Source organism: Carettochelys insculpta, chromosome 13, assembly GCF_033958435.1.
Source record: "Carettochelys insculpta isolate YL-2023 chromosome 13, ASM3395843v1, whole genome shotgun sequence".
Classification (NCBI taxonomy): domain Eukaryota; kingdom Metazoa; phylum Chordata; order Testudines; family Carettochelyidae; genus Carettochelys; species Carettochelys insculpta.
In genome coordinates, this window is record NC_134149.1 from 45949185 (window position 1) to 45968661 (window position 19477).

Sequence of the window (19477 nt, forward strand, 5' to 3'; positions counted from 1 at the left end):
TGGCAATTCACGAAACATTAAAGATGCTGTAGCACAAGAATGTGAAACTGGTGCAGGGTGAACTTCTCTAACAAAATGTTATTGTCAGAAATGCTGATTTCATGATTCAGCCCTTTTGCAATAACAAATAACAAGTGCCAAATTTTCCTGATGGCTAGCAAAGCAAAAGTGCATTTGTAAACTAATCCCACCTCCTACACAAACTACCAGATCACAAAAATAAGATAAGCTTAGATCACCCTGTGGCTTACTCAGCTAGCTAGCAGCATTGCACCTCTGTAACAGCATAAAATATGTTATCCACACAGTCACTGTACCATAAATCAAACATTCATAGGGGCATAAACTTTACTGGTCTGTAATCCACTCCAGCAGATGTGTGAAGTGGAAACAAGTTTGGCAGGTATGTATACAAAGATTGGAGTGGTACGTTAGTCTGTGGAGAAACAGTGCTAAGGAAGTCAGTTCCATCAGGGTGGATGTTGGTTTTTCCTCTTTTGGTATTCACACTGTCTCCTCATCTGTTGGGAATGGCTCACAGCCACCCTGACTATTACAATATTCTGGGCCTGGCTACTTGTGATTATTCTGGAAAAGACAATTACTAACCTTTCTGTATCAGAGAGGTAGCCGAGTTAGTCTGTAGCTTCAAAAACAACAAGTCCTGTGGCACCTTATGGACTAAGAGGTATTTTCTATAAGGTCCCATGGGACTTCTTAACCTTTCTGTAACTGTCATTCTTTGACATACATTGCTCATGCCCATTTCGGTAGAGCTGTGCATGCATTGTCACCAATTATTTTCCCTTACTGGCATCCACTGGGTCAACTCCAGTGCCGTGTGGAGTTGTACTGTGCCTTTATGGTGTAGTACACATATACATGCTGAGCTGCTGCCTCCCCAGTGCCTTCTTGCCAGCAACTCTCGCAGGGGGTCAGGTTGTGGAATGGGCATGAGATTGAAGAACACATCTCGAAGAGCAACAATAATGGGAAAGTTAGTGGTCACCTTTTTGTCTTCAAGTGCTTGCTTGTGTCCACTCCAGTCAAGCTGATCTGCAAGTGCTCAGTGATGTGCTGAGATCAGAGTTTGTCTGAGATACGAACCACAGGACTTTGCTACACCTAAAAACTAGCTCAATCTAGCTGCTTCATCCATCATAAGTTGCCTTCTGTACAATGTCGTTAGGTCTCCCCCGCTCCCACTGAGGAAGCAGTGAGGTCGAGGGAAGGGGTTTTCCGCCTCTTGGGGAGTTGCTGGATCCATGTCCCCTGGCAATGCTGGCCACTGTAAGCAGGCTGTCCACAGGTGATGCTGAGCGAAGTTCTCGGGAGTGGGGTCTGCTGTTCAGCTGGGGATAAGGAGCAGCCGTCTCTTCACAGTGAGCAGCACAAGGCTGGCTGGGTTTGCTGCTCTAGGACGGGAGTTTCGACAGGCATTATGGCTGAGGGCAGGAGGCACTGTTCCCTCTAATTTTTCCTACCCCCCGAGTGGAATGAATTTTGTTACATGCACCAGTCTGAAGGGGACGTGCGACAGGGAGGTGATGTGCCACTCATCACCTTCTCATTGGTGCACATAAAATTCACGTGGGGTGCAGGGGGGTGTGAAGGAATTCTGACTGAGGGAAAAGGGTCAGGGAACACAGGAGTGTGAGGACTCCAGCTGGCATGGGCAGGGATGAGCAGCTTAAGGCTGGGACAGAGGGTTGGGGTTAAAGGGATCTGGCTGGGAGGTGCTGGCTGAGGGATTTGGAGTGAAGGCGTGTGCTCCAGGGCTAGTATCAGGAGAGAGGACTTGCCCCATCTCTCTCTCCTTGCAGCACCATCTGGGCTGGGAGGGAAAATCTCTCTCTGCCCTGGCAGCTTCAGGGCTGGGGCTGCAGGACAGGTACCCTCCCCCAGCAGGGTGGTGCCAGGTTCAGGCTGGCTGTCCCCTGACCAGGGCAAAATGGAGGTCAGGCTGGGTTGGGGATGGAGCCTCCCTTCTCTAGCTGCCAGGTGCCCCCTTGGGCAGGTTTCTTGAGCCCCTGTGCAGCACTCACTGGGAGCTGCACAGCCACACAACTTCCAAGGGAGAGTTGTTCGGGATGATCTCTGGAGCCTGGCTAGACACTAACCTGCAACAGAAACAAGGTGGGCGCTTTGGTGACATTTAGCATGCTCACTGGAGAGACTGGGGCTGACATACTCCAAGAGGTGGCTGCCTGCCCACAGACTTCTTCAGCTTGTCTATCCACATGCTAGAAGTGCTGCTATGAACAAATGTGGTTTCCACACTGGCCATGACAGGCGCTAACCTGACCTAGTTTTGAGGGATATGAAAACAGAGCTAAAAGACAGTAAATGTGAGAGAAGGGATGTGGGAGCGATCAAACCATTAAAACCCAATTGTACAAATTGCACACACACACATTTCAGGGCATGCACCGCATTGGGCACCCAGCCAACTGGGGTGGCTTCTGGGTAGCTCCAGCACACCCAGATTTCAGCTCTGTGAAGGGCTGAATAATGCATTTCTGTGTGGAGTTCCCTCCACAGTCAGTGCACAGATCTGGCTTCGCTCCTGCGGAGACTTTCTCTGAGGGTTCTCCGTAAGGTTTTTGGATCTCAGTGGGGTTTTATTTTGATCTGAAGAGCAGCAGCCAGAGCTGCTATTGACCAGTGAAGACTGGCCTGCAGTTTGCAGAATGAGTGGGGACAACATCCTTGCATCACAGAGAGGCAGGTCATGAGAGGGGCAAGGGTGGGGAACCTATTGCAGACAGTGAGACATCCCAGAGACAGCTCAGCATTCAACTCCAGCACCACGCAGTACGGACAGGCAAGACAGGGCACACAGCACGGTTAGCCATACACCCAGACAGCAATGGGCAGTGGTGGCAGCAGGACGCCACTGGGGAGTCTGTCCCCAAGTGTCAGGCTCAGGGTAGACATGAAGGACCCAAATGCAACATGGAGCTTGTAGACTTGTAGTGTTGCTGACACCTGGTCTGTCCTCTCAGTTCATTGCCTTGAGCTCCATTCTCAAGAGCAGCTCAATCCGGCACTCATGACCTTTGCCACCACCAGAGATCTCATAGTAACCAGCAAGGGGCTAAAACCAGGCTCTGCAACCTGTGGCCCCAGAGCCACACACATCTCTTGAAGGACTTCTTTGTGGCTCCTGACACTATAACTGCAAAGTAAAAAAAAAAAAAAAAAAAGATTATTTTTGCTGAACAGTGAATGTCCAAAAGCCCAAAAATGAGCCCAGCTCATAACTAAATAATACTCAGCATGTGATGTCAAAACACTGAGTAACCCCCCTTTAATGTGTGCAGTGCATTGTGGATATGAAAACTGTAGCTGTATTTTGATCGTGTTGCTAATAAAGTCTTGATTTTGAAAAGGAAAAAGATGCCTGCAGCATTTCTGCTGTGAAGGGCAACGCGCATTTTAAGAAAGAAAACAAATTAAATATGAAGTAAAATTGGCATCATAAAGTGGGTTTGGGAGTGAAAGTCAGAAACAGTTATACAAACACATACGTCAAGTGTGAGGAAACAGAATATGTAAAAAGTTTATTAACATCCTGCAGTAAACACATAGCACATCACAAATCATTGTGCGCGCACTGTTCTTCAACTAGAGGTTACAAAAAGGACGGTGTGATGTTACTTATTAAGTTACTTACTACGGACCAGCTCATAGTCACATGCATTGTGGCTCTTGAATTGGAGAGAGTTCTTTTTTTTTTTTCCCAAATCAAATTTGAAAAAAAATGGCTCTTCTTGCTGTTTTGGTTCGCCAGCCCCTGGGTTCAGAGCAGAGGGAGTTTGTCCATTTCAGAGCATGCAAAGCGCCCTGAGCTGGCAGTGCTGCTGGGGTTTCCTACAGGTGCTGCAGGAGGTCGGGCTGACTCACTTTTCAGAGCTCCAGTCCCCCGGCTGCCTCTGCCTGATGCTTCCTGCCCCTGCCAACCTCATGTGCACACACCACAGCTCTGACAGTGATGCATCAGTTCTCTGAAACGTCAGGGGTGGGCTAGAAAGGGGGCCAATGGGGCCATCAGATGTTACAGACAAGGCCTGCTGGGAAAGAGGAGGGAGGGGGAATCATCCAAGCAGCACAAGAGGGATGCAGTGTGAGCCTGGACTTTGTGCCCACAGCAGAGGGGACCTAGAGTGCAGGCTGATCTTGCTCAGCCTAATGGCAGGTGGGAAAAGGCAGCTGAAACAGTGCTGGTATTAGCCCATTGGAGACCCCCAGTGAGAATATTTGGGAGAATCCCCCAATACATACTAGTAATTAGCAGGGCCTTAAGCTGCTTTGGGCCTTAATCAGTTGCTAAATCTGCTTACGACCAGCGTGGGCTGTTGGTCCACCGCTGTAGCAGCTGTGTGGCTGGCCTCACTATTGATCTTACTCATTTTAACCGGTGTTTGCTCTCAGGGGTGACCGTCTGTGCAAATGATTTCATTTGAAAACAGAGGGCAAGAGCTGCAGCCGCTGCCTCTCTCCCCTGCTCCCCCGGCAGTCAGAGACACCTCACACCTGCTTTGTCTGGTGCTGGTGCACATTGTTAAGGCAAGACATACAGCGGGTCTTGTGAGAGCACAGTTTTCTGCATGAGCAATGGGAGGCTGTGAGTCCAGTAGTTAAGGGAGGCACCCGAAATTTGAGAAACTCTAGACTCAGTTCTCATTGCAGGAATGGAAGGAGACTTTGGGGAGGTTTCATCGTTGCTGTCCCCAGCGTGCTTGAAGTTGTTTCTGTGGCGGGTGAGAGCAGCAGGCCCTGGAAAGCTCATTGTTCATCTCTACCTCTGACCCTGCTTTTGCTTCCCTTCTCGGTACAGCGATTAGCATCTGTGTAGGTGAATGCGGCTTTCACTTGTGAGTGAGAACCTGGCAGAGTGGAAATTGTATGACGGGGAATTTGCTTATTGTCGTATTGAATTTCCTCCTGTGTCTAGAGGATTCCGGAGCATCATCAGCTCTGGAGGCCAGGTGGGACCTAGAGCTTCCCTACAGCAGACCCTATGTCCTGGCACCTGGACCCCTTAAAAACAGGCACTGAGGCTTGATAAGGATGAAGTTAATCGAGGTGCTTTGTTGATCACCTGAGTGTTGACTAACTGTCCCCCAATAAGAGCCTGCCCCCGTAAGCCGGGGGCTAAGTACAAAACAAAGCACAGGTTCTCTGAGATGCTGCAGTGCTGGGCTTCAAAGTAGCACCTTGGAATTCACCACTGCCATAGAGTTAGGATATGCTCGGTTCAAAGTGTGCCATTGGAGGTATCGTTTTAAAAGGCCTGATCTGCTGCCTATTCATAGCCCGTTGGAGTGTGTGTGTGCTCTCATTGAACATGCAGTTTTGCTGTGTGTATGTGACTGAAATATACTGCAAGGTTGGGAACAAATGCCCCCCACCAGCCTTTCAGCTGCAGCAATGGAAGAGCCAGATGTGCCGATGGCCCAGTAAAGAAATGGGCTACCCCAAAAACCACGTGCAAAGGAGAATTCTCAAAGACAGCTAGCAGAGCAGGCGTAGCCATAGGGTTTGTCCCAGGAATTGACATTAGAGAGGTTTTTCAAATATACAGGGTGGGGGCCAAAGAGGGATGAGACTGTGAGGGTGACCAGGGGTGGTGTGGTGCCATAATAAACATTGAAAAATGTTTCACAATCATCTTATTAAAATAACTAATGTTTTAAAAGAAATCACAAAAATCAGCGGGGCTGACAGCCACTGCGGGTCCCGGGGCGAGCGAGAGAGAGAGAGAGAGTGTGTGTGTCACGCACGCGCACACACACACACATATGGGGGAGCAGGCTCTGTGCCTCCTGAAGGAATGGGGACTTAGATGGAAGGGGCAGTGCCTTCAGCAGTCAGTCCGTACAGCCACCCAGGAGGGAGTGCACCCCTGCCCAGTCCTCAGAGCCATGCAATGACTGGGAGCTTCAGGCTCCTTTGAATCTCCAGGCCCTGGTGCAAATGCCCCTTTCTTCCCTCCCTCCCCCCACTGGCAGGCCTGACAGAAATTAACAGTGGCTGCTCAAGCCTTCTGTGAAAGCTCTACATCAACAGCTTTCTTGTTTCCTTTAATTTTGCACAACTCTGCTAATGCATTTCCTGAACGCAGTATATTCTTCTTTGAAGGTTTCTCATGTGTCTGGTGCTTCCAGTCCTTCATGCTATGCCCCATCAGGCAGAAGGTCACTTCTTTCAGAACACAGAATTCTCTTCCATGAGGAAAAAGAACGTCCATGTGCAGCTCTTGTGACTGGGAGCAGCAAGCAACGAATTCCTACTTCATTCATCCTGGGAAACAGCAGAGAGGTTGCGTCAGACCACTAGTGCTGATGAAGCGGAAGTCAAATCTTCACTTGTTTGCCATGTGATATTCCATTCTGTGTTCAAAGTCCATGTTCTCTTCTGGTCACGCAGCAGCCCCATTGCTGGTGATGCCTCTCTCAACTCAACTGTCAGTGTGCTATAAGCTACAGTGAGGTGGAGCAGAATCCAGACTCATATCTGTGCACTTTACTTTTCCAGTGGGTTTGACAAACACTCGTCTCTTCACTTCATGATTCAGTATAAGCATCTTCATTCGTCAGCTCCTGCAATGAGGTCTTTGTTTTAGTACATTTTCAATGATTATCTTTCTGATTGATCCAAGTACAGCTTCTGTTGCTGGACAAAGACCTACAACTGTTGTAGCAGATGCCTAAACGCCACTGCTCAATGACCCAAGGGCTTTCAAGAGTAGCCTTACAAGAAAGACAATGGTGATAGTCTTCCCTGACAAAGTGAGTAACAAAAAGCTGTCCAGCAGCCTCACAACTTAGGTCCATCCCATCTCCAGAGATGCCTTCCAAAGCCAGTAGTTACAGCCAAGGATCGATTTTCCCCAGTTGGACTAACTTGACTGGACCGGGCTGTGACAAGGGTGCCCACAGGGGATGGTACAACAGGCTGCCCCACAGTGGCACCGGCACTAAAAAGGGCCCAATCTCAAAGTGCTGTGCACCTTTTGCCAGGTTCTTGGGGTCCTCAATTCCTTTTGGTATCAATGTAACTCAAAATAGCTACTCAGCACCCAGCCAGATGGGACCCTACAAGCCAGTGAGTAGCTGCTACTCTCTGTATGCTCCAGCGCCATTAGATTAGGGTTTTTTTTCCTATGGGCCTGACCCACAGCTGGCTTAAATCCGGTTAGCAGATGTGAGCTGGCCCTTTAATTCTGAGCACTAGACAGTGCCACTGGTGCTATTAAAGATGATACACAGCCCGCTCCAGGCACTTGTTTTCAGTCTTGTCAGCTTCTCTCTCAAAAACCAAAATACCTTATCTGCGTGCACAGCAGGCCACCTCCCCCACAGCAATCATCAAGAGGCAGGTTACGTTTTGGGTCTACGAAGCCACATCCCATTGCTAAAACCCCAAAGCGGCAACCAGTACAGGTATGAGAGAGAAGGGCAGGCCAAGCACCACTGTCAGGAACTTCTACCTCAAGGAAACATTTAAAGTGGATGACCCAAGAGCTGAAACCCCTGTCACAGCAAGCAGGGGACCAGAGAAGACCCACTGAGGTAGGTGAAGATGTCCTGTCTTTTTCTGCTTCATGGTGACTCTTGGGGGCAGCCGAGTCATTTTAGGGTTTCTGTCAAGGGCTGGGCTCTCTGAGGCAGGTTAATGGGCACAGATGGTCTTCTCCCCTGTAATTCATTGACACCAAATTTTCTCAGGAAGGTAGGGAGAAAAGTGCACTAGTTTCATAGAAACATCTGGGGACAGCTCATAAAGCTGGTATACGAGCCCACTTACAAAAAGTCAGTTGATACTATGCACTCAGAATGGTGCACACAGTCTCACTAGGCAATGTGCACTTGTTGGGTTACTCACATCCATGTACACACACAATCCTGGGACTGGAAAGGACCTCAGGGGTCTAGTCCAGTCCCCTGCACTCTTGACAGGACTTAGTATTATCTAGATGATGGGAGGGAGGCAAACTATGGCCTACAGGCCACATTTGGCATGTCCAGCCCCCGAGGAGCCAGCCCCACTCCCAGGCAGAGCAGTGAGCAGGGGCAGGTAGCCCCCTTCCCCACAGCCTCAGCACTCTCAGGGGTGAGGGACAGGACATGTCTGGCTGTTTAGGGAGGCACAGCCTCCCCAACTCAACCCTCCATACAATTTCCATACCTGATGTAGCCTTCAGGCCAAAAGCTTGGCCACCTGATCTAGACCATGCTGACAATTGTTTTTCTGAGCTGCTTTTAAAAAGTCACCAAAGACAGAGATTCCACAATCTCTCTGGGAAATTTATTCCAGAACTTAATTAGCCTGACCAGAAGTTTTTGCTAATGTCCAACCTAAACCCCCCTTGCTGCAATTCAAGCTCATTGCTGCTTTTCGTATCCCAAGAGGTTAAATGAGAACAATTTACCTCCTTCCTCCTTGCAACAATGTTTTATGTACTTGAAAACTGTCATGTTCCTTCCCAGTCTTCTCCAGACTAAACAAACCCACATTTTCCAGTCTTCTCTCATAGGTCTTGTTTTGTATAACACTAAGCATTTTTATTGTTTTTCTTTGAACTTCCTTCAATTTGTTCACAGCTTTCCTAAAACGTGGCACCCAGAGCCACACACAATACACCAAGAGAGGTGTAATTAGTGCAGAATAGAGCAAAGGAATTCATTCTTGTCTAGCTTGCAATGCTCCTGCTAATACAAAATTTCATTTTTCCCCCCCTCAAGTGTTGTGCTGTTGAGTCATATTGAGCTTGTGGTCCACGTCCACCTCCCTTTCCCCAGAACTCCTTGCTGAGCAGTCATTTCCCGTTCTGTATGTGTGCAAATGATTGTTCCCACACAATGCAGATTCCTAGTGATTTGCACACCCTGGCCTACCTGCTACATCAGGACAGTAAGGGCACAAGATTGAATTCGGCCATGTGCTCTACCCATGACCCCAAGAATAAGATTCAATACATTGCACTGGGTTCTCCTTCCGTACCCTGCTTTTGCTACACACACTTACCCATGAGCAGGAAATCATATCCCTGACAAAAGTAACAAAGCTGCAGAGCACAGATATTGTGTGTGATCAGCATGCACACCTTGCACGCACTCTTCCTTTAAATGTGCATCAATTCCCATTTTGCCAGAGGCTGCTTGACCCCCCTGCCTGGACTCATCCCTGCCTCCTCCTCGAAGTGCACCCAGTCCCTACTCCTTCCCCCTCCCAGGGCTGAATGCTGTAAGACAGACAGACAGAGGGGGGCACAGCGCATGAGAATGGTGAGGGGCAGAGCAGGGTGGCACGGGGCAGCCAGGGAACACAATGAGAACCACATGTGGCCAGCGGGCTACAGGTTGCTAGTGGGTTGGCTGCCTGACTGCAGGCTCTGGGAGATGGTGGTTTGCAGCTTGTTCCTGTTTTGAATGTTTCCCTCCTAACCCTAAGGGTCAGGGTAGCCACTGCTAACTCGTATCCAGCCTCTCATCCACTGTAATCCCCAGGTCCTTTTCTGCTGCACTGCTGCTTAGCCAGGTGGCCCCCAGCCTGTACCACTGCTTGGGATTCTTCCGTCCCAAATACAGGACTCTGCACTTGTCCTTGTTGAATGTCGTCAGATTTCTTTTGGCCCAATCCTCCAATTTGTCTAGGTTACTCTGGGCCCTATCCTGACCCTCCAACGCATCTACCTGTGGCTCTTCAGAAAGTGCTGGAGTGTGGGGAAGGAGTAAGTAGCGCAGGGCTCAGTGCCCGAAAGGCACATGGAAGTGGGGGGGCGGGGGCAGGGGCAGCGCAGGCCACCCACCAAAGGAGGCTAATGATACTGAGCTGTGGTTTCCAAGGCAAGGCGATGAGAATGGGCTGCAGCACAGCAGCAGGGGGACCGTGGCAGTGTTAAACTACAGGTTTGGACCCCCGCTCCCTCCGCGAGACAGCCTCAGTCTTTGGCATGAATTCACAGGCAGTGAGCTGGGGCGGGCTGTAGAGGTGGGGGGACCTGTAGAGACTTCATGGGGAGTGAGCTGGGGGGGGCGTGTAGAGCTGGGGGGGCGCTGTAGAGAATTCATAGGCAGTGAGCTGGGGGGGTGTTGAGGTGGGGGGGGCTGTAGAGAATTCATAGGCAGTGAGCTGGGGGGGCGTGTAGAGCTGGGGGGGCGCTGTAGAGAATTCATAGGCAGTGAGCTGGGGGGGGCGTGTAGAGCTGGGGGGCTGTAGAGAATTCATAGGCAGTGAGCTGGGGGGGCGTGTTGAGGTGGGGGGGCTGTAGAGAATTCATAGGCAGTGAGCTGGGGGGGCGTGTAGAGCTGGGGGGGCTGTAGAGAATTCATAGGCAGTGAGCTGGGGGGGTGTTGAGGTGGGGGGGCTGAAGAGAATTCATAGGCAGTGAGCTGGGGGGGTGTTGAGGTGGGGGGGCTGTAGAGAATTCATAGGCAGTGAGCTGGGGGGGCGTGTTGAGGTGGGGGGGCTGTAGAGAATTCATAGGCAGTGAGCTGGGGGGGCGTGTTGAGGTGGGGGGGCTGTAGAGAATTCATAGGCAGTGAGCTGGGGGGGCGTGTAGAGCTGGGGGGGCTGAAGAGAATTCATAGGCAGTGAGCTGGGGGGGTGTTGAGGTGGGGGGGCTGTAGAGAATTCATAGGCAGTGAGCTGGGGGGGCGTGTAGAGCTGGGGGGGCTGAAGAGAATTCATAGGCAGTGAGCTGGGGGGGTGTTGAGGTGGGGGGGCTGTAGAGAATTCATAGGCAGTGAGCTGGGGGGGCGTGTTGAGGTGGGGGGCTGTAGAGAATTCATAGGCAGTGAGCTGTGGGGGCGTGTAGAGCTGGGGGGGGCTGAAGAGAATTCATAGGCAGTGAGCTGGGGGGGCGTGTAGAGCTGGGGGGGGCTGAAGAGAATTCATAGGCAGTGAGCTGGGGGGGCGTGTATAGCTGGGGGGGCTGTAGAGAATTCATAGGCAGTGAGCTGGGGGGGCGTGTTGAGGTGGGGGGGCTGTAGAGAATTCATAGGCAGTGAGCTGTGGGGGCGTGTAGAGCTGGGGGGGGCTGAAGAGAATTCATAGGCAGTGAGCTGGGGGGGTGTTGAGGTGGGGGGGCTGTAGAGAATTCATAGGCAGTGAGCTGTGGGGGCGTGTTGAGGTGGGGGGCTGTAGAGAATTCATAGGCAGTGAGCTGGGGGGGCGTTGAGGTGGGGGGGCTGTAGAGAATTCATAGGCAGTGAGCTGTGGGGGCGTGTTGAGGTGGGGGGCTGTAGAGAATTCATAGGCAGTGAGCTGGGGGGGCGTGTTGAGGTGCGGGGGCTGTAGAGAATTCATAGGCAGTGAGCTGTGGGGGAGTGTAGAGCTGTGGGGGGCTGTAGAGAATTCATAGGCAGTGAGCTGGGGGGGTGTGTTGAGGTGGGGGGGCTGAAGAGAATTCATAGGCAGTGAGCTGTGGGGGCATGTTGAGGTGGGGGGGCTGTAGAGAATTCATAGGCAGTGAGCTGGGGGGGGCTGAAGAGAATTCATAGGCAGTGAGCTGGGGGGGCGTGTAGAGCTGGGGGGGGCTGAAGAGAATTCATAGGCAGTGAGCTGGGGGGGCGTGTATAGCTGGGGGGGCTGTAGAGAATTCATAGGCAGTGAGCTGTGGGGGCGTGTAGAGCTGGGGGGGCTGTAGAGAATTCATAGGCAGTGAGCTGTGGGGGGCTGAAGAGAATTCATAGGCAGTGAGCTGGGGGGGCGTGTATAGCTGGGGGGGCTGTAGAGAATTCATAGGCAGTGAGCTGGGGGGGCGTGTAGAGCTGGGGGGGCTGTAGAGAATTCATAGGCAGTGAGCTGTGGGGGCATGTTGAGGTGGGGGGGCTGAAGAGAATTCATAGGCAGTGAGCTGGGGGGGTGTTGAGGTGGGGGGGCTGTAGAGAATTCATAGGCAGTGAGCTGTGGGGGCGTGTAGAGCTGTGGGGGGCTGAAGAGAATTCATAGGCAGTGAGCTGGGGGGCGTGTAGAGCTGTGGGGGGCTGAAGAGAATTCATAGGCAGTGAGCTGGGGGGGTGTTGAGGTGGGGGGCTGTAGAGAATTCATAGGCAGTGAGCTGAGGGGCTGTAGAGAATTCATAGGCAGTGAGCTGGGGGGGCGTGTAGAGCTGGGGGGGCTGTAGAGAATTCATAGGCAGTGAGCTGGGGGGGCGTGTAGAGCTGGGGGGGGCTGAAGAGAATTCATAGGCAGTGAGCTGTGGGGGGCTGTAGAGAATTCATAGGCAGTGAGCTGTGGGGGGCATGTGGGTGACCACCATGAGGGGGGCTGTCCCCAGTTTATGAGCCTCAGAACGACGCCCTGTCCTGGCCCCTCTTGCCTGAGCAGTGCAGCAGGCACCACTTCTGCTCCATCACGCTCTCTCCAGAAGAAGAAAGGAGCCGCCGCAGTGGATCAGGCCTCTGAGCCAGGTATCCCAGCTGCCACCGCGGCCTGCACCCCGGAACAGGAGCAAAAGGGGTCCCTCAGAAGCAGGACTCAGGCTGCCCAGAAGGGGCCAAGCTGCTGCGGGGGACAGGGTGTTCCTCCGCAGGCCCAGCGGTGTCAGTGCCCTGAGCAGTGCGGCGGGTGGCTGGCGCAGGGACAGAGGGCGTTTGTCACAGCAGCTGCTGGCTCTGACAATGGCATTCAGTGTCTAATGCCCCAGTGATGGGCACGTGAGTGTGGGGAAGGGGTAACTATGCCCCCGCCCCCGCCCCGACCACGAATGAAACCAATACATGGAGCCAGACAACTGCACCGTGCTTTGTCTTCCCAGACCCGGCGGCCGCGCACAGGATGGGCACCTGGAGCACTTCCGTTCCTGCCCCCGAGTTCACACAGCCGCAGTCAAACAGCTCCAGTTGTGAGATCCAAGATGGCTTCCTTGCAGCGACCCTCCCTGCGATGTACTCCCTCATCTTCATCAGCAGCCTGCTCAGCAACACGCTGGCCCTCTGGGTGTTCTGGCACCACACGCAGCCCAACACCTCCATCACCGTGTACATGAAGAACCTGGCTGTGTCAGATCTCCTGCTCTCCCTCTGCCTGCCCTTCCGCACAGCCTACCAAAACCAGAGCGGCCCCTTGGTCCTCTGCACCATGGTTGGTGCCTTCTTCTACCTCAACATGTACGTCAGTATCCTATTCCTCAGCCTGATTAGCCTGGACCGCTACCTGAAGATCATTTGGCCCCTCCAGCAGTTTAAAATCCACACCTTGCCTTGCAGCACAGCTGCCGCCAGGGTGGTTTGGCTGGCCTGTGCCATTGGCACGCTGCCTTTCTTTTTCGAGAGGAGAGAAGAAGTGCCTTGTGCCAACAAGTGCTTCCACTTCAGGAGCAAACGCCCGCTGGGGGCAGCCCTCAACATGGTCGTTGTGGCCGCCTTCTTCCTTCACCTGCTCCTCTTCCTCTATTTCTACGGCAAGATATCAGCCACGCTCCACAAAGCACCCTTGGGGAAAGTGCAGCAGCAGAGTCAAAGGACGAGGAGCAAGGCCATCACAAACATCTTAGTGGTCCTGATCATCTTCACCGTGTGCTTCGCCCCCTATCACTCCGTCCGTGTGCCGTACATCCTGGCCCAGGTGGATGTCATCTCCAGCACACAGTGGAAGCAGGCGCTCCATCTGGCCAATGAGCTCGTTCTCTGCATCTCAGCGCTCAACAGCTGCCTGGACCCCGTGATTTTCTTCTTCTTGTCCAGCAGCTTCCGGAAAGCTGTGCTATGCACCATCCAAGGCAAGCTGAAGAGAGCTCTTCTGAGGAACCAGGGGGCCCCACACCACAGTAAATCCATCACAGAACTAGGGCTGGATTAAAAAGTTTTGGGGCCCTGGGCACCAGGAAGCCTGGCCTGCCCATGTGCCCTGCAGCCTGTAAACACAGGAACATTATCATTACTTACAATGCTCTCCTCCCTCTCCCAAGCATAGCTCAGCCAGCCCACATCCGCCATTTACACATCCATGGGGACTTGCTCCTTAAGGGCTGGAGGAATGGGGCCAGCCGGCCCCGAGTACGGAAAGAACTACTCCTGCCCACTGATGCCTCATTCATAGCCTGGATGAGACCTGCTGCAGGACAGTGGGAAGCTGTAGAAATGGAGAAGTCCAGGGGCTGTGGCAGAGGTGCCAGGGAAAACCCTGAGACCAGGAGGTGGTAAAGCCTTGATGTGTCTGGTACCTGGCTCCTGAAAAGAGGGGTGGGCACTTCCTACCCAAGGCGACAAAGACATGGCATGGGAGTTGAGGTGCTGCAGCTTTGAATTGTGCCTCAGCTCCGAGGATTCCCTACGCAGGGTCAGGGAAAGAAGAACCTGGCACTGGCATCTGGACAATCAGTGTGTGCAAAGACAGAATAAATGGGATCCAAGAAGGGGGAGTCTTTTAATCACCTGGTGGACTGGAACGGTGGCGTAACAGAACTACAAGGGGCAGTAGAGGCATGACGACGCTGAGTAGCCTCTGGTCACAAGGGGTGCCCAGAGGTGGGTGCTCTGCTACAGTGGTTATGGCAGACATCCCAGGGCACGAGGGACGGGAGTTTGGAGGAGTTTAACTGCCAGGCCAGCGCCTCAGTACCACCCACTCCCATTTGGCCTGGCTGTTCCCTGATATGCTGGAGGGGTGCCTGAGCCAAACCTGGGTGAGCAGTGCTGTGCCCTGGTGTTTGCTTCCCTGCCCCTGGCTCTGGACAGGGGTGGAGGCTGTTGACTGGAGCTGGCTGAGGTAAGATTTAGGTTGCTTGAGTATTTTCCCCAAGCCCTAGCACACTATAGGGTCGACCTGATCTCTGGGGCAGACACACACCTGTAGCTCAATGGAGAGTTAACTACAGCCATGGAAACAGGCTTCCTGTGGATGTAGGATGTGCTGATGCTACAGCAGCAGAGCCGTATCTGTGTGTAGACAGGGCTGAGATTTACCGAGAAAGAAACTGTTAATGCGTCACCGCTTCTTCCGCTACAACTCCAGGCTGCAGCTGTTCTGGGAGACAATCGCAAGAGAGGAGCAAGTCCTCTTGATGTGGGGTGTGGGGAAAAGAGAACAGGGCTGCAGCTCTTGCTGAATCCTGCTAGGTTTGTGAGCATCTTGCTCAGTGTGTCAAAGGACTACAGACATTTGAAAAGAGCTCACTGGTGTGGGCCGTCCTTCCTCTGACTCCCCCGCTACCAGGCTCTGAGAAGAGGGAGAGGATGCGACTTCTAGGCTGCTGCGTATCGGGAGAAAATAGATGGGACAGTGACCTGATCGGTATCACATCCCACTCAAATGGAAATCCACCAAGAGTGAGAGGTGTAGCTGGAACTGAGTGACACTCAGACTGTGGATGAACACATGCAGTGCATTGAGGGGAGGTGGGGCGACTGGCAGGCCAGGCTGCAAATGCTGCAAGTTGAAGTAAAGACAAGTTAATCCTTTTCTCTGTGGGGCTGGTGTCTGTCACATCAGGTTGGTTCCTCTCCCCTTTGTGAACAGCTCCTGCCAAGGACTAAAGCAGGTGGCCACAAAACGCTTGCAATTTTTAGTATCAGTTGCATGCACCGATTCCATTGCTTGCCCAGGTACCCAGGGTTAGCAGCTCACACCCAGCATATGAGCAGACATGATCCGGCAATGACAAGTATGGGCTTAAAGTTTGTGGTTTAAGTTCTCAAACCCCAGACAGCTACAGATTCTGATATCCATCAGCCCCAGGCACTATTTACATTGACATTTAAAGGTGACCTGCAAAGGAAAAGCAAAATCAGGTTCTCTTCCTTTGTTGGCTTCTTTATAACACGTAGGAATGCCCCAGGTTCTCTCACCCTTTTTCTCTTTTTAAAAACGTTAGAAACACAAGTCGAGTCTATGCTGTTTTCCCTAAAAGCCTCTACCCCGTGACCTAGGCCCACGGAGCCCCACCTTTCCTCTCACAGTCCCAAGACAAGAGGGAGTGCTGTCTAGCAGTGAAAGTGAGAGACTAATTCCTACAGTGGAGGGATGTCGGGGTCTTAGTGTATTTATTGATGCAGCACCAGGTAAGAATGCCATGTTGGGTTATGCCAACAACCCAGGATGCTGGGTCCAGGATCAGTTTTGAAGGGACATGCAAGAAACACAATACTCAGCCTGGATTTCTGTGTCACCGTCAAATGGACTCCTACCTAGATTAACTGTACTTACTTGAAAACCCATGTGAACACTGGGGTGGAAGGACCAGTGTGTACCCATTGCAGGGGATGGGTCAGCCTACAGGTGCTCCCTAAACCAAGAAGAGGAACCCCTTAACCTAGGCAACCATTCAATTCTGGGGGACAACCACAGAAAAACAAGGGATAGAAGCTAAAACCCATTGAACCAACCAAGGAAAAACAATCCGAGAACCCCCAACAGCACCCAGCCCTCCTCACAAGCAGCTATGGAGTCAACAAAACTCTGCTCTGAGGTGCAATTTGATGGGGGACCAGAAAAAGGCCCCCAGTCAGAGAGCACCCCGATCCTGCTGCTTTCCGCTGGAGCCATGGTTGGCTGGGAGGGAGCTCAGTTTGAAGAAGCTGCCCCACACCATTTCCTATTTCCTTTACTATAAACACACGAAGCAGTGGTGCAACTTCACCACAGAGCTTGCCTGCAGCTTGGTCCTCAGACGCCACCTTCTCTGTGTCAGTGTCGTCACCTTCATCCAGAGAGGGCTCTGTAGCAGCTGGGTCAGCTTCCTGCCCACAGAAATGGGCTGGACTTTCCCAGAACTGAAGCATTACAAGTGCTTCACCGGTGCTACTGTGGTCATGATGGCTGGATACGACCACCTAGAATCATGCGCAGAGCAGAGACAGAAAAAGGCCAGGCACTAGTCTACCCCTGAGTTCCCCTGGTGTGACGAGAACAGCAGCAGAGTTTCTGGTAAGTCTCTGTACACGCACAGCCCAAAACCAGATGGAATGGGAGTTGGGTGGGGACCACCGTGGAAATACTAGGGAGTCCAACACATGGCTCTTCCCTGCCCCCTATATCAGAGATGAGTGGGGCCAGCTCTGCTTCAATCCCCAGGTGCATGCAAGGAAGCGAGAGGAGGACGCAGGGAAAAAGACCGGAGCAGCCACCACACACATGGGATGGGCAAGTCACCAAAGTAACCGATAATAGCACTGCTCCCAACTGCTGCACATCCTACATTGCACGTACACCAGCCACTGGGGCAGGAGGACCAGCACCTTGGCAGGGCGTAGAGTGGCCTTGGGGCACAGGCCCACAGCTGCCAAGTAACTGCCCAATTACCTCTTCCCAGCCTGGAGTCAGCTCTCCTTCAACCCTTCCAGCCTGCGCTCGAGACTCAGCTGCCACGTGTAGCCACAGAATAGGCCCAGATAAGCCCCTTCCCCACTCTCCTGGCTTTGTAGCTTCACACCCACAACCAGTGCCAGTAAGACAGTGAATCAAGCAGACACTGCATCTGGTAGGTAATCGCTCTGCAGACAGTTCTAGAACTGAACGTATCCCCCTGCTAACCCCCTTTTCCAACTAGGAATTCAATTAAGAGACCCACAAGATAAGAGAGGATTTGATCACAGCCTACAGCTACTGACACAGGGCAGAGACTTCCAACAGCAGACCACTCTACTCTAGGAGAAAAGGGCAAATTCTGAACAGAAATTAGGTGTAAACATGTAGCAGGGATGGTAACTGATAGACAAATTCCCTTGTGACACAGTGGATTCTCCATTACTGGAGGCTTTCTGAAAGATTTCTTCCAGCTCTGTCAGGGCTGATCCCCAGTCTGACACTCCCAAGTGCAGAAAGTGGTGGCCTGAAAAAAACCTTAAAAATACCATGGCCTTTACAACTCTGCTTAAAAGGCTCCACAAGGTCACAGAGTTCCTGACCATGGCGGGGGGGGGGGGTGTAACTGCCACCATCACCAAGTGAAAAAGCCCCCCTTAAAACCCAGGAAAACACACTTGGATATATCCCTGTGTGTAACCTGCAGCTTCCCCCTTCCTTAGGGGAGAGTTGGAAACAGAGATAAGAAATTAAGCTGTAATCTGATATCTGACCCTTTGAGCTAGGCAGACATTCACACAGATACTCCTTCTGAACATAGGAATTAAACTGTTGCCTTACAAAAAGGTAGTTTATTAACAAGACAAAAGATGAAAAATATCAAAAAGTAATTAAGCATACCTGATTGCTTGGTGTAAATAAAAGCAAATGAAAACCATCAAGGTTAGAACACAGAATTATTTCCCGGCAATTCATCTTAGAGGTTCCAGAGTGCAGGGGAAAAATACATCAACCAGCCTAAAGTCCTACACCAAATCCAAAATTAAAAAAAACAAACAAAAAACCTTAACCTGATTGTGTCTAACTAATCATTTCCTTTCTACTTGCACATCTATGTGCTGGTTATGACGTGGCCAGGATATGGAGATATGCATCTTGTAGAGCTAGAAGGGATCTTGGGAGGTCATTGAGTCCAGTCCCTTGCCCGCTTAGCAGGGCCAAGCACCACCTCTGATAGACTTAAAAAAAAACAAAACAAAACAAAACTATTTGCCCCACACCTGTAAACAGCTGCCTCAAGGATTGAGCTCACAACCCTAGGTTTAGCACACCAATGCTCAAACCACTAAGCTATCCCTCCCACCATAAGCCAGTTTGGTCCGTCTCTCTGCATCAGCCAGCCAGCCAAAGACAAAGACAACAACCCTTTCCCAGTCGGAATGTGTTTGAATTCAAAAGAATCCCTCTTTCTCCCACTTGGCTCACCTGGCTGTTTCTCAGAGAGAGCCTGCTCTCCCTGGGGCTCACCCTTTACAGTCATTCATTCACAAGTTCAAACAGAGGGTATGAGCTTGATGCAGGAGTTCTGGCTCAAGTCAGACCTGACCATACTGGTCCTACCTCCCTGCACAGCAGCTGAGCAGAGAAAGAACCCCACCAGGACAAAGGGCTGGTTTGCCATTCAGGCCATGGGATTCCATGCACTGCCACTTCACTGTGACAAGTGTGTCCAGAGAGTGGACACTCAGGAAACCTGTTTGGCACAGTCTGCACCCAAGAGCTTTATGGTGTCAGCTACGGCATCAAAACTCTTCTAGTACAGATGCAACTAACACCAACACAGAAGCGCTGGCGCTGGCACAGGCACAGGCTAGAGTAGTTTGGTGAATGAAAAAAGGGGCATCAGCAAAAGCACTTTTTATTCTATGTCACTGCATCTAGGCTAGGACTTTAATCAGCACAGGAGCCTTGCCAAAAAACAAGATCACACTGTTTGCTGACATTGCTATATTGGCAAGGCTCTAGTGGATGGCTGACCTTGCAAAGTGAGGTTGCTGCTGCTTCAGTTAACAGAGAAGGGAGAAGTATTACAGGAATCCCTGATAGTTAGGTTCTTTCAAGCAAATCCAACAGTGGAGAAAATGGGCCCACTTCTACTGACAATTGTGGAGTGGTGCTAGTTCATACCTGTTTAAATTTAGTCCTTTAGATTTTAAAGCTT

At 51.6% G+C, this 19477-nt stretch overlaps 2 protein-coding genes across 2 annotated transcripts in view; one reads left to right on the forward strand and one right to left on the reverse strand.

Annotated features, from left to right (window-relative positions):
* Window positions 1-349: 349 nt before the first annotated feature.
* Window positions 350-19477, reverse strand: part of TMLHE (trimethyllysine hydroxylase, epsilon) — a 61067-nt gene continuing 41939 nt past the window's right edge. The window contains exon 10 of the transcript XR_012647256.1: window positions 350-3178. The gene's annotated coding sequence lies outside the window, so the exon portion shown is untranslated. The remainder of the gene's footprint in view (window positions 3179-19477) is intronic.
* LOC142020326 (putative G-protein coupled receptor 34) lies at window positions 12790-13812 on the forward strand. The gene has a single exon (XM_075008067.1). The coding sequence runs from the start codon at window positions 12790-12792 to the stop codon at window positions 13810-13812; it is 1023 nt and encodes a 340-aa protein (XP_074864168.1).